Source organism: Megascapheus bottae, chromosome 4 (assembly GCF_031878675.1).
Source record: "Megascapheus bottae isolate mThoBot1 chromosome 4, mThoBot2.hap1, whole genome shotgun sequence".
NCBI classification, from domain to species: Eukaryota; Metazoa; Chordata; class Mammalia; order Rodentia; family Geomyidae; genus Megascapheus; species Megascapheus bottae.
The window spans coordinates 39,555,406-39,570,717 of NC_143512.1; the positions used below are offsets into that span (position 1 = coordinate 39,555,406).

Consider the following 15,312-nt stretch of genomic DNA (forward strand, 5'->3'; position numbering starts at 1 on the left):
ATAGTGCTTAATTCATTTTTTCTTCTATTGTTTTCAAAGTATAAGATATATATAGATATATATATATATCAATCTCTCTTACTCTCTCTTTTTGTCTTTTTGTCTTTCTCTTTCTGCCAGTCCTGGGGCATGAACTTAGGGTCTAGGCTCTGTCCCTGATCCTCTCTGTGCTCTAACACTTAAGCCACTGTGCCACTTCTGCCTTTTTCCATTTATGTAGCATTGAGGAATCAAACCCAAGGCTTCATGCATGCTAGGCAAGCACTCTACTACTAAGCCACATTCTCAGCTCATTATCTCCTCATTTGACTCATTCCATTTTTTTTTTCAAAAATCACACAGGAAAAGATCTTCTTTTCTCTCTGCATCATAGCAGGCCCATGAGGTACATCTTAACACGGGTGATGAGCTTTAGAAACTTGGAGGATGGAAACTGCTTTCTTTAGTATATAGTACAGTTACTATAAAGTATCATTGAGGCATATGCCCTGTGATGCAAATACTCACTAAACACAAGAAGAATGATTAAAGAATGATATAAGGGGCCGAGAATAACATACATGAAGGCCTGGATTCAGTTTCTCGATACCACATATGCAGTTCTCAGGCCCTGAGTTCAAGCCCCAGGACTGGCAAAAATAGAAAGGGGGGAGGGAGAGAGGAGGGAGGGAGGAGGGATGGGAAGGAGGAGGGAAGGGAAGGAAAGAAAAGAAAGAAAAACATTAAGCATCACTAGCTGGTTAATAGATGAGGTTTTACTAATTGAAATAAACTTCAAAAATGAAAAAGAAAATTAGAGCCGAGCGTAGTGGCTCACACCTATAATCCTAGCTATTCAGGAGGCTAAGATGTGAGGATCTTAGTTCAAAGCCAGCCTGGGCACTAACATCCATGACACTCTTATCTCCAGTTAACCATCAAAAAACCAGAAGTGGCATTGTGGCTCGAGGGGTAGGGTAGTAGCCTCGAGCTGAAGAGCTCAAGGGACAAAGCCCAGGCTCAGAGTTCAAGGCCCGTGACCAACAAAAAAAAAAAAGAAAAAGAAAATTAACCTTTTTCAAATGAGGCAGGTCTTTCTTTATTGCAAACTTAAGACTGGCTTGTCAACAGAGGATTCTCTCTACTAACAGAATTGTCTTTGTAATAGAAAGTAGTGTTAGCCTGACTCTAATGGCTCACACCTGTAATCTTAGGTACTCAAGATACTGAGATTTGAGGATTGTGGCTTCAAGACAGCCTGGGCAGGAAACCTTGTGAGACTCTTATCTCCAGTTAACCATCAGAAAAACAGATGTGGCTTTGTGGCTGCAATGGTAGAGTGCTAATCTTGAACACAAAAGCTGAAGGACCACTCTATGCTCTTAGGTCAAGCCCTAGGATCAGAACAATAACAAAAATAATATAATATAACACACTGTTAGATGTTTTAGACTTGCAAAGTAGAGGCAGTATAATGATTATTCCTCATAAGAGAATCGATAGATGAACTGTATCTGTTACAAGAAAAAATGACACTATCCCATGTTTGTTAAGCCAAGTCTTTGGTACCATGCTTTCTTTAGAACGTTTCTATGAAGCATAGGGTTTTTAATGTTTCAGAGTTGTCTTTGAAAACAGTCTTAGTTATAAATCCAATAATAGAACTGAGTACTTCACTCCTTTCAGAAACCATATTCAGAATTTTACCTTTATTTTGTTTTAGTTCAGCCATCAGCAAACACTGGGAAGCTGAACTGGCTACCCTCAAAGGAAATAATGCTAAACTCACTGCAGCCCTGTTGGAGTCCACTGCCAATGTGAAACAATGGAAACAGCAACTTGCTGCATATCAAGAGGAAGCAGAACGTCTGCACAAGCGAGTAAGTTCAGGGCTACTCTCAGGGATTCAGAGATAACAGATATCCTTGATCAGAGGAAATTGGCATGTAGATTCAGCAAAGGGACATCTGAGAATATTCATTGGTTGCCAGAACATACATACATGCATGGTTATATCATGTGAGTTCTTTTAAGAAAAAGATTTCCAGGGTTAGCCAGCTGACACATCTGTAATACAAGCGACTTGAAAGGCAGAGAAACAAGAGGATCATGGGCTAGCTCTGGGTACAAGTGTTGAGGGCTGCCTAAAGATAACTGAAGCTAAAATGGCAGGCGGTATGGCTCAAATGATAGAAATATGAAATGCTCTTACCAAATTTTAAAAATAGCCGTAGTTCAATAAGAATGAAGATTAAACAGCTTTTTGAAATCAGATAAAACTGATTTGAGGTTCCTGTTTTGCCACTTTTAGCTGAGTAACTTCTCTTTCAGCTCTGTAACATAAGAATATTATATATTTTGTATAATTCCTGTGAAAATTCAGAATGTAATTAGCATTTAGTGGGATTAAGTCAAAATACATATTCTAAGCCAGATACGGTAGCTCACACCTGCAGTCCTACTCAGGAGGCTGAAATCTGAGGATTATGGGTCAAAGACATCTCCAGTTAATCACTAGAAAATGGGAAGTGGGGCTGTGGCTCAGGGGTAAGGTGGTAGCCTTGAGCTGAAGAGCTCAGGTACAGCACCCAGGCCCAGAGACCTAATATATATGTTCTATCTAGGTAGGTTAGTATATAACTATAGTCCCAGCTACTCAGGATGATAAAACAGGAGCATTTCTTTCACTGGACAAATTCAAGGCCAGCCTGCGCAATATGTTAAGTACTTATTTAAGTATGTATATAAGTATGTAAGTAGGTAAACAAATAAAAAATATACAACCATACAAATTTCTAACACTTGATTTATGTTTAATTGAACTGATTAAGTGGATAACAATGTGTCAGTTTCTTTTACCATTTTGATTATTAGCTTTTTTTTTTTTTTTTTGATTGGTCGTGGGGCTTGAACTCTGGATCTGGGTGCTGTTCCTGAGCTCTTCAGCTCAAGGCTACCCCCCTCCCCCTTGAGCCACAGCAACACTTCTGGTGATTAATTGGAGGTAAGAGTCTTATGGACTTTAGTACCCAGGCTGGCTTTGAACTGCAGTCCTCAGATGTCAGCCTCCTAAATAGCTAGGATTACAGGCGTGAGCCACCGTGCCTGCCTATTCGCTTGTTATTTTTATTGTTCTTTTTTTTTTTTTTTTTTTTTTTTTGCCAATCCTGGGGCTTGAACTCAGGGCCTGGATACTGTCTTTGAGCTTTCTCAAGGCTAGCACTCTACCACTTGAGCCACAGCATTACTTACAGCTTTTTCTATGTATGTGGTACCAAGGAATGGAATCTGAGATTCTGTGCATGCTAGGTAGTCACTCTACCACTAGACCACACTCCAAGCCCCTATTTTATTTTTATTTTTATTTTTTTGCCAGTCCTGGGCTTGGGCTCAGGGCCTGAGCACTGTCCTTGGGTTTTCTCAAGGCTAGAGCTTTACCACTAAAGCCATAGCACCACTTCTGGCTTTTTCTATGTATGTGGTACCAAAGAATCGAACCTGGGTCTTCATGCATGCTAGGCAAGCACTCTACCACTAAGCCAAACTCCCGGCCCCTCCAAGCTCCTATTTTTATTGTTTTTAAAGAAGAAATAACTTTTTAATGCAGGTAGACAATTCTTTATAAAATTGACAATATTAGAGACATACGTCAGAAAATCAGAAATTGTAATACTGTTAATAGGATAAGCTCAAATAGTTAAATTTTTTAAATTCAAGCACAGAAATAAATTTACCCAATAGAAAGCAAATGCCTTTAGTTTCTCAAATGGATTAAAGGAGAAACCTAAAGGCATAATTCCTGAACAACTAAAGTACTATTTATCAAAAGGAATACTAGAAAGTAGAAACATGTTTTGAGGAGGGGGCACAGGAATGGAGGGAGGAAAGGTGAGCAAGTGCAGTCATTGTAGTCAATGTACCTTACATATATAACATGTACATATGTTCTATGTAGGATGCACCCTATAATTAGGTAACATGAGTAAGGACAGAAGGAGGGAAAAGGGAAGAATGAAGGATGGGGTATCATTAACCAAGAAGCATTACACTCAACCTGACTTATGAAATTGTAACCCCTTTGTACAACTACTTAATAGCCGTTATAAAATGCAAAAAAAAATTAAGTGCAAAATGAAAAAAATAGAAGGATGTGGAATAAGAAATTGACTTGATATTATACAATATAAGCAGTATACTAGAATAATATGTAAACAGAAATGGAATAGAGACAAGGAAGGAAGGTTAGATCCCGAATAAACAGCGTTCTATTTTATGTGTAAACATTAATTTTCTAGAAAAAGATGTTGCTTGATGAGTATATACATGCATCTAATTCTTCCTCCAAAACCTGTCTGGATCTGTTCCCCAATAATACAAAATATACTGAAAACTACTGAGCTTTGTACTTATACATGGTTAATCTTATCGTTTTTGTTATTACAACAAAAATCTAACTTAAAACAATTCAGACCTTGTAATCAGTTTTCATTGAGGAGGAATCATGTCTCCTTATTATGTAATCCCTACCTTCAAAGAACTTTTGTATTGGTCATTTGAATATTAAAGAATTTTAGAACAAAAGAAGTAATGGAGGTATTCCTACCTGCATGCTAGAGGTTGAGGCAGTAAGACCATGAATTTAAAGGCCACCCTGGACCTTGTATCAAAATTTAGATAGATAGATAGATAGATAGATCTTTTATTTTATTTTATTTTATTTTATTTTTTGGCCTGGGCATTATCCCTGAGCTTCTCAGCTCAAGGCTACCACCCTACCCTTGAGCCAAGCCCCACTTCCCATTTTCCAGAGGTTTAACTGGACATAAGATTCTCAGGTCATATTGTGCCCAGGCTGACTTTGAACCTTGATCCTCAAATCTCAGCCACCTAAGTAGGTAGGATTACAGGGCTGAGCCACCATGCCTGGCCATTTAACATTTTTTATACTGATTACTAGCAACAAATTACCTGAGCTTTTATTTAAATATTTTTATCTTGGACTATACCTTTTATTTTTCATTTTTAAAGTTACAGATTGGACATTTTAAATGAAATATTGTAGGGATCATAGATTTTGTTATCCTTCCTTGAAGAGTGTTGGCCGTTTTAGGGATTTTGTTAGTTTTTTATTAGCAAGAACTTAAATTACTTTTCTGTTACCTTGAACTTATGGAATTGTAGAAATTTATGAAAATGTTAAATTTGATTTATTTTAATTTTTCCCAACTCCTAGGGTAAATCTCTTAGTGCCTGGGCATTTTTATCTGTAATACATAATCCTTGTGGGTTACATTAGAAAGCCTAAACTTTTTACAAGGCTCTCTCACTAGACTTTCAAACTTTTTTCACTATGACAAGCAACACCACAGCTTAGTTCCTTCCAAATCCACTTCCCATTTCAACCCCACTATGACTCTGTAGATTCCCCCTGCATGTTCAGTTTCAGAGTCAGCTAGATAGTTGTGTATTTGAGGTCCTTCTTTCATTTAATTCCTTCAGTTGTTAACCATCTCAACTACTTTGAGCAGTCCAAATGTTGTGGCACCTCAGGGAAGTAACTATGTATCTATATATCTATAGATATAGATATTTGCTTGAGTTCATTCAAGAAGCACAGACAACCTGTCAAGATATTGCTTTCTTTCAGATTGTTGCCAGTGTGTCTACTCATCAGGACTTTCAGACTGTTGGTTTTCTTGCATGGTTTGCTATTGTTATCTGTGGGAAGGTTTTGCCAGTAAACAACACTCCATTAGTACTCTATTAAGAGAGTTAGAATTTTATTTTGAAGGACTGATTATCTAATGAGACAAAGGAAGTTACTAATACTAAACTTTTTTATTCCATTCCATTTTGTGAAGCTGAGGACAGGAGGATTTTGAGATAGGAATGGCTTTTTGGAGAAAATTGATACTGAGCTGAGATTAGTTGCTCTGATAGGGTCAGAATGGTTTTCAGAAATAAGACACTAGTCAATAGTTGGGCATGGGCATGGAGACAACGGTCTAAGAAATTTCCCTGCTGCTAGTTGGACATAATAAATCTTAGCTAAAGAAAGTTAAATTGGCCAGGCCTGGTGGCTCAACCTGTAATCCTAGCTACTAGGAGGCTTAGATCTTAGGATTGAGGTTCAAACCCTACCTGGGCAAAAGGACCTGAGAATCTTACCTCCAATTAACCTCTAGAAAATGGGAAGTGGGTCTTGGCTCAATGTTATGGTGGTAGCCTTGAGCAGAGGAGCTCAGGGACAATGCCCAGGCCCAGGGGTAGGATGATAGCCTTGAGCTGAAGAGCTCAGGGACAGTGTCAGTTCCAAGCAAGCCCAGTTCAAGCTCTATGACCCACCAAAAAAAAAATTATATACACACACACACATATATCAAGAACTATTTGAGATTTCTCTATTTTGGGAGGGACATTTAGTATTTTATTGTTGACTAAAGAACTGTTCTCTATCCCGTAAGAGATACTATTGATGTGAAGTTTTTGTGGATTCAATAATTTAAGTTATATTAAGTTATATTTTAAGTATGTCTTTTCTTTTTGAATCTCTAATATTTTGGAAATGTATTTGAAAAGTCCTTCTGCAAGGCCAGTTTTCAGAACCAGTATGTAGTTGGAGCATACAGATGGAAAAGCAGATGGCCGGGTCTGATACTAGATATGTTTTCAAAAGAAATATTTTTTAAGTTCGTTGTTTTTTCAGTGCTGAGGATCAAACCCACAATCTTACATATGTTAGACAGGCATACTATTCTAATGTACACACGCCCCTAAAAAGGATTTTTTTGTGTGTGTGTGGATCATGAAGCTTGAACTCGGCCTGGGCACTGTCCTTGAGCTCCTCAGCTCAAAGCTACCATCCTACCCCTGGGCCTGGGTGCTGTCCCTGAGCTCTTCAGCTCAAGGTTACCCCCCTACCCTTGAGCCAAGCCCTACTTCCCATTTTCTAGAGGTTAATTGGAGATAAGAATCTCAGGTCCTTTTGTGCCCGGCTGTCTTTGAACCTTGATGAGGCGTGACTAAAAAGGAAGTTTTAAAGAAGACTTTCATTATAAGGTTATTCTCTACTGTATTTGAATTTTTCCTAATCTGTTCTGTAATCAAGCATGGGAATAACTCTTACCTTTGTTTTAAACATGTACCTTTAAAGAATCTTATTTTTTCATTCTGAATGTCTTGATAGTTCTCAAAATTTATTTTCATATATTGATCGAAGATTCAGTATTCTCTTGTCAGAGACTTTCTATGTTTTCAGCAAGAAACCCTTTGAAATTGCCATTTAATTTAACTTGTGTTCTCATTTAATTTTAGGTCACTGAGCTTGAGTGTGTTAGTAGCCAAGCAAATGCAGTGCATACTCATAAAACAGAATTAAATCAGACAATACAAGAACTAGAAGAAACATTGAAAGAAAAGGAAGAGGTATTTACCATTTTTCATTTTTCTCTAATCCACTTTATATATGTGTATATATAGACACTATATATAGACTCTGTTAAATTTAAAGATATGGAATAAAGTAGATTTGTGGACTTGTTAAATGACATTTTTCTTCAATACTGTAAATCTTGTTCATATTTTCTTCATTCTTTCTTTTCTTTTAATATATTTTTATTGTAATTAATAAAAGGGTTACATGATATTTGCCAGATAGAAGGTGCATTAGTTCACATACATTGATACCCTTTCACATGTCTTGGTACCCATTACCCTCCCCCCACCCTCCACCCCCCATATTTTCTTCATTCTTATTTCTACTGTTACTGTGGAGTATATTGAACTATGATGAGGCAATCAGAGTAAATAAGAGAATGCCTGTTGTCTTACGTGTGAGAGTTTTATTCATAGCATCAACAGAAAACTGTAAGATTATTCAGCAAAATTTAAACTGTTGCTTTCTGCAGTCTAGTCAAAATCTATACCCTGGGATAAATTGTATCTCAAACCTGAAGCAGTCATAACATAGTCAGTATTGTTTTTTTTTCCCCTCCATAAGTAGTGCTGTTATCAAAGTCATCAAATTCCTCCAGCACAATGGCTCACATCTGTAATCCTAGCTACTCAGGAGGCTGAGATCTGAGGATTGTAGTTCAAAGCCAGCCCAGGCACTAAACTCCATGAGACTTTTATCTCCAATTAAACACTAGAAAACTGGAAGTCAGGCTGTGGTTCAAAGAGTAGGGTGGTAGCCTTGAGCTCTAAAGCTCAGGGACGGCACCTAGGCCCACAGTTCAAGCCCCACAACCAGCACACACACACACACATCAAATTGAATTTGTTGCTTAGGATCATTCTGATCCAGGTCCAGGTGTCATAGTGATAGTGCACTACTGTATTGAGTTAAAGGCTAGACTGGGCTGCATGACAAGACCTTGTCCACAACAAAATGAAAAGTTAGCAGGATAGCAGATTAGAAGGATCTACCACCAATTCCATTAGATAGAAAAGTGAGATAACTAAGGAGAGACTCTGAAGAATGAAATAGAGGAAAAGCTTTTGGAATCCTGAAAGAGGAGTACAATCAGAAGAAAAGCAAGGAGAAACCAAGCAACAGAGAGCAACATATGGTTCCAAACTCTACCCAGTAAGTGCTGTAAAGAAGAATGGATGTTACTCACAAAAAAATGGATGGGACTAAAATTCCCATGTGAAGTCAAGCCAGTTTCAGGAAGATAAATATTGCATGTATTCTCTTATATGTGAAATTGAAACCTTAAATATATGTGTGTATTTATACATGTGTGCATGTCTCTGTGTTTGTATCATGGTACTTATCGATAACATGAATGTAATTGTGTGACTGGGCAGGGGAAGAGAAAGAAAAGGAAAATGGGGACGAAGAAACATCAAAGTACATTGAGTCTATGTAGAAAGATGACACAATGAAGCCCACTGAAAACTTCTTAAAAATAGGAGAGTGGGTAAGAGGTCAGGGAAAGAAAGAGCAGTAGAAGTTATCAGTCTGATGAAGGTACAATATGTATGAAGTATCACCTTGTAACTTTTTTATACAGTTGATATATGCTATTTTTAATCATTCTGTTCTATATAACATCTTTAAAGATGAAATCTAAAAACTTATAAAGTAATGCTTTATAAATTAATGTTTTTCTAAGATCTGGAATAATAATTTTAAGGAGAACTAAAAGTACATGTTGTCATTAAAGGTATTACTCCATTTTTTCTAGGAAATAGAAAGATTAAAACAAGAAATTGATAATGCCAGAGAACTACAAGAACAGAGGGACTCTTTGACTCAGAAATTACAGGTGAGCTACAGTGAAATTTTTAATTTATTTTTACATAGAATGGCAATCTTAGCAATGATTTTTTTTTTGCTTTTTGGCCAGTCCCGGGGTTTGAACTCAGGGCCTGAGCACCTTCTTTGGGCTTTCTCAAGGCTAGGTCTCTCCACTTGAGCCACAAGACCACTTCTGGCTTTTTCTATGTATGTGGTACCGAGGAATTGAGCCCAGAGTTTTCTGCATTCTAGGCAAGCACTCTACCACTAGGCCAAACTCCCAGCTTTCTGAATTTCATGCACTCAGGTTTTGCCCTTTAAATTACTTAAAAGGGGTTTGAGGCCGGGCGCAGTGGCTCACTCCTGTAATCCTAGGTACTCAGGAAGCTGAGATCTGAGGATCACAGTTCAAAGCCAGCTCAGGCACTAAAGTCCCTGAAACTCTTTATCTCCAATTAAACACTAGAATAACCGGAAGTGGTGCTGTGGCTCAAGGGGTAGGGCGGTAGTCTTGAGCTGAAGAGCTCAGGGACAGCACCCAGACCCAGAAAGAAAGAAAGAAAGAAAGAAAGAAAGAAAGAAAGAAAGAAAGAGAGAAAGAGAGAAAGAGAGAAAGAGAGAAAGAGAGAAAGAGAGAAAGAGAGAAAGAGAGAAAGAGAGAAAAGAAAAGAAAGACTGACTCTGAGACTGGTGGTCCATTATCAACAAGCCAGAAGTGAAGCTGTGTCTCAAATAGTAGGCAGTAGCCTTGAGCGAAAAGGCTTAGGGCATAGAGAATGATTTGTCCTTTCTTTTTGTGTTTGGGTTAGCAGTAACGGAGCTTGAAGTTAGGCATGCCCTAACTTCAAGCTCCGTTACTGTAACCCAAAACACAAAAAAGAAAGGAAAATATTCTCTATGCCTAAATGTAAACTAGCGTTATCAGGATTGTATTAGATCTAGCAAGTAAAACTCCTGTAAACAGAGAAATGGCTTCGAGTTGGAGATCCATTCTAGTGAGCGTAAGAAAATTTAGTAACTGAACAAATTCTCTTTTGGTTGGTTCCATTCAAAATCAGTTGTCTGTTTCATTGATCGGCAAAAAGAACAAGGGGCCTTTCATTTTTAAGGAAGGCTTTAGAGGGCAAACTGGGCGGTGGCTGATGATGTGGGTGTTTGCTTATGAATGACAATCTATTTTTAAAGTTGGAAACATTCTATCTCCTAAGATTATTGTATAAACTAGCATAAGGGCATGCTGTGCAATCATGAGTGGAATTTTCACATGTGATTATAATAGCCATTTCTTCATAGTATACCTTCTGTGGGTTTGGCCTCTGAATTTACAAATACTTTACTAACTTCAGATTCTGTTCTTTTTTTATCTGTACCTTTCAGATTTAAAAAAAATGAAAATTAAGAACATTGGGCTAATATATATCAACATTTGAGGTGAAATTATGTCCTTAAACTCTTTGTTTATAAATCATCATGTTTTATTCCCTTCTTAAATTTTGCCAAACTCTTACAACTCATCTGTGGCATCCTTACTGTCAAACATGATTAAAGCCAATCTTAGTGGCTCTTACCTTGCCACTTGGAAAACCAAAACAAGAGACTAGTTATAGTCTAGGGTCTACATGTTCCAAAAGTATGAAGCCCTACTTGAAAAGTAACTAAAACTTAAGATAGGAATTGTGGCTTTACATGGAGAGTATGTGGCCAGCAAGTGCGCACACAGGTTTCAAATTCCAATGCCACAAAAATGTGGTGATTTTCAGAATTCTAAATTTTCTACTATTTTCTTAAATATATATGAGTCTGTTTTCTAATTATTTTTCTCAATTTTTGAAGAGAGTATCAAAAAATAAATTTTGGGGGAAAGTGCTCATAATCCCAGTAGCAAAACTATTTCCTATTTTCTGTTTGGCATTGATTTTCAGTGTTTATCCTCATACTAACAAGTGTTTGCCCAGTTGCAGTGAGTCACTTCCTAATTTATTCTTTTTACTTAATGTTTGGCAGATTGTCTCTGAATAATACAATTAAAATATTTCCCACTGGCCTTATACTTGATGAAGATTATTCAGAAATTTACATGTAGGTGATATATTAACATTTGAAGTATCTTATTTTTGGGAGCTAACTCATGTTGCATAACTAACACCAAATGTTTTCCCGTTGTCTCTTTTTTTTTTTAATATATTTTTTATTGTAATTAATAGAAGGGTTACGTGATATTTGCCAGATAAATGGTGCCTTAATTCCCACACATTGATACCCTTTCACCCCGTTGTCTCTTTTTGCTATTTTTTTTTTTTTTTTTTTTTTTTTTTTGCCAATCCTGAGCTTCAGCTCAGGGCCTGAGCACTGTCCTTGGACTTTGTCAAGGCTAGAGCTCTACCACTTGAGCCTCAGCACCACTTCCAGCTTTTTTTCTATGTATGTGGTACCAAGTAATTGAACCTGGGTCATCATGCATGCTAGGCAAGCACTTTAACCACTAGGCCAAACTCCCGGCCCTGCGATTTTTTAAAATTTGATTTTTAATTGAAATTGAAGTGTATTAGTTTTCCTGTCCGTTTGTTTTCACTCTACTGGTCTTGTTTAGAAACATTGTTAAATACTATAGTAGCTGGGCGCCAGTGGCTCCCATCTGTAATCCTAGCCAATTAGGAGGCTGAGCTCTAAGAAACCTAGTTCAAAGCCAGCCCAGGCAGGAAAGTCCCTGAGACTCTTTATCTCCAGTTAACCACCAGAAAACTGATAGTGGCACTGTGGCTCAAAGGGTGGGGAGGGAGATAGCCGTGAGCTGAAGAGCTTAGAGATAGTACCCAGGCCCAGAGTTCAAGTCCCATGACCGACACCCTCTCCCCCCCCCAAAAAAAAACACTACAGTAATTCCTAAATAATTTTCAGGCACGTCAGTTTATTCTGTATTAAAATTGTAAAACATTTTTTATTATTATGAACTTTTTCTTCCCTTTTGTCATGTTTTTCTAGTGGAATTGTCAGTTTTATAGTTTTAATATGTACAGTTAGTATGTATCTTCATTCTATTTTTTAGCAGGTGAACTACATTCTTACAGTGCATTCCTTTGATATTGGAGGCAATGCAGAACAATTAGTGTATCCAAAGGAACTCTTCAATTCTATTTTTGAGAATTACTTTCTTCTATAGCTCTCAGAGTTACCTGTGAAAAGAAAAACTGCCATTTTTTTCTGCTTGCTTTCACATGAGATTTACAGTTATGTTTCCTAGAGTATCTGGGCAACAATAAAAATGAGATGCAAATAATCCTCAAAATAGGTATTTAATCCTGTGTTGTATGTGAAGCACCTAGAATGCTGTCTGGCACAAAGTAAGGAATCAACACTGACAATTTGTTGGGGGATAAATGGATTCATAAACCATATGGCTTTCTGAAATCTCCTTCAGTCATGTTAACCTGAGCTCCAGAAGCTTATCCTGACTGTAAGACTTACTACATGACACTAGTAATAGCAGAAAGTTGTGTTGTTCCATAAGTAATGAATTGACAAGTATGTGTATTATACTTTTGTTTCTAAAGGAAGTAGAAATTCGGAACAAAGACCTGGAGGGACAGCTGTCTGACTTAGAGCAACGTCTGGAGAAGAGTCAAAATGAACAAGAAGCTTTTCGCAATAATTTGAAGACACTCTTAGAGATTCTGGATGGAAAAATATTTGAACTAACAGAATTACGAGATAACCTGGCCAAGCTACTAGAATGCAGCTAAGGGAAGTTAAATTTCAGTGCCAATTGATTAAAAGATACATTGTCTCTCTTCATACGACTGTATGGGCTCTGCGTCAAGATTGCACAAAATTTTTGATTATCACTCCTCCAGGAGGAGAATCTTTTGAAAATTGGAATTGTATATTTCAGTGTAAATTTTAGAATTCAGCTTATAGCTAGATGGGGAAAAAAGGGATGAAAAACTTGAACTACAAATTACCTCCATGTATATTATTGGCCATAGTTAACTAGAACGATATAGACACTTAATGCAATCCTTTTTTTTCTGATATCAGCCAATGGGAGAATTACAATGTCGGGTCACATCCTCTTTTTTGTGTTCAACACAGTGAAGATTATTGGCTTTTAAAATTTATTTATGATATCTAGAGCTGTGTTTTGTGCAAAAACTGAGTAATGAAAACCCTGTATTTTGTTGTAATCTAAATAATTTCTCAGGATATTTTTGCACTGCTGAGAAGCAGTGCCGTTACCAATTAATTCTTGCCAGGAGTGAGAGAACACTGCATCTTTAATTGATTAAAAACAAAAACAAAAACCACTATAACTGGGTGTATAGACTTCTTCCCTTTTTTGTATTAGAAGATTTTTCACTCTGGTGACTACTCTGGTACATTCTGGTGTTCTCTAATCTTGTCTGTTGTGTAGTTTACTTTTCCATATTGATTCCATGTATTTATGAGAGGATATTGTCTCCCATTTTATTACATATTTTAAAGCCAACCCACAAAGGCAGCTGAGTCCCTCAGAAATCTTTCTTTTTAAATTTCTAATGAATTTGACAACACAGAACTGAAATACAGCAGCCCGTCACTGACGGTCTGGTCTAGCAATGTTAAGTATCTTTGCAGAAAAATATGCAGTTACATTTATTTATATATTTTGCAAGAAACCTTTTCTGAATGATCAATACATTTCAATTTATGAATAATAATGGACGTTGGGGAATTGTTTATTATAGATAATTTTAAGGTATATAGCAATTTTCAAGGGGATCCATTTACATCGAACAGCCGATCAGAGGACTATATCTAAATTGTGATCGTGGCGTATGGAGATGGAGTAAAGTACTCTATCTGGTCTTTACATCAACCACATCATTATTCAGACCTCACAAGGCAATATTCTGAACTGTTAACTAGGCATTTCAAAACAGGAATTACATTCAACAGGCTCTTCTCAGTGAGCAGGTTTTAATGTTGTTTTGATGTAATTTTAAAAGACTTTTAGCAAATATGCATTTCTTTATATATTTCTTTTATGAAGCTATTTTAAAAGTAAGCCAAGTGCTGTCTGGTCTGCTTATGGAGTAGGAATTGCATCAGAGTACATATATTCTTGCTGTACAATGCCTGTGATGTTGAGGAAGGTTCTTTTTTAGTGTATGCCTGAATATCTGACTCTATGGAGTTGATGAATGCACTGACTTTTGTTTGTACCCCAAATGATTGAATTGTTAAGTACAAATTAAGCTAATTAATCAATTTGTAACCATTTTTCACTCATAAACAGCTACTCAACACTAGATAATTTGTTTTATATTTATGTGTATGTACATAAATACATACATATTAATTTATATTAGAGTGAAAAATAAATGGTTTGTTTCTAAAGTTAGTTTCTACAGTGAGTTTTCAAGTGTCTCTGACACTCATGTATTACATGTGCTGTAACATCATGCAAGTTTCCTCCATCTACTTTATGATATTTTCCTAACCTATTTATTATAGGGAGAATAGTTTAGGTTCATATGCTCAGAGCTGGGATGTTTCTCTGATAAATCAGGTAATAAAATGTATTTGATGGGTAGAATATTGAAGTAGATATGGTTTTCTCCATGAGTTTCTGAGTAACAGAACACCAGGTTTTAATTTTAATAAGGGGCTAACACACTAGGGATCAGGGAATCAGTTATGAAAGGTTAAACAACCTAAAAAAATAGTATAGGCCATTAAAATGGTAAGTGAATTATTTTAATGATGTAATAAAATATTTTTAAATTTTGACATAATGATCGTTTAATGGAAAATAACTCACAAAAATGTCTCAACTTGAATTGTATTGAGAATGTGAGACATGTGTAATTCAATATATACATATACCAATATGTATATACAGAAAATTATTTTTAATATTTTCCTACTGATAAGAAACAAAATTGGAAATTTTTTGAGTGTCTTCCTTGTCCGTCCAATAGAGCCTAATTGTTGAATTTTTTTTTTTTAGTGATTTAACAATTTCTTGAGGGCTGCACCTTTAAATTCCCAGATTGTCAATAGACATGTACAGATAATGGGATAAGGTGGACACAAGTGCACATATAAATAAA

At 36.6% G+C, this 15,312-nt stretch overlaps 1 protein-coding gene across 1 annotated transcript in view; it reads left to right on the forward strand.

Moving 5' to 3' along the window:
• The window catches only part of Homer1 (homer scaffold protein 1), a 92,468-nt gene extending 78,946 nt beyond the window's left edge, over positions 1 to 13,522 (forward strand). Inside the window, exons 6-9 of the mRNA XM_090331712.1 lie at positions 1,703 to 1,859; positions 7,294 to 7,404; positions 9,171 to 9,251; positions 12,775 to 13,522. Of these exons, the coding sequence (XP_090187838.1) occupies positions 1,703 to 1,859; positions 7,294 to 7,404; positions 9,171 to 9,251; positions 12,775 to 12,963 (538 nt within the window). The 3' untranslated portion in view covers positions 12,964 to 13,522. The remainder of the gene's footprint in view (positions 1 to 1,702; positions 1,860 to 7,293; positions 7,405 to 9,170; positions 9,252 to 12,774) is intronic.
• The last annotated feature ends 1,790 nt before the right edge of the window (positions 13,523 to 15,312 follow it).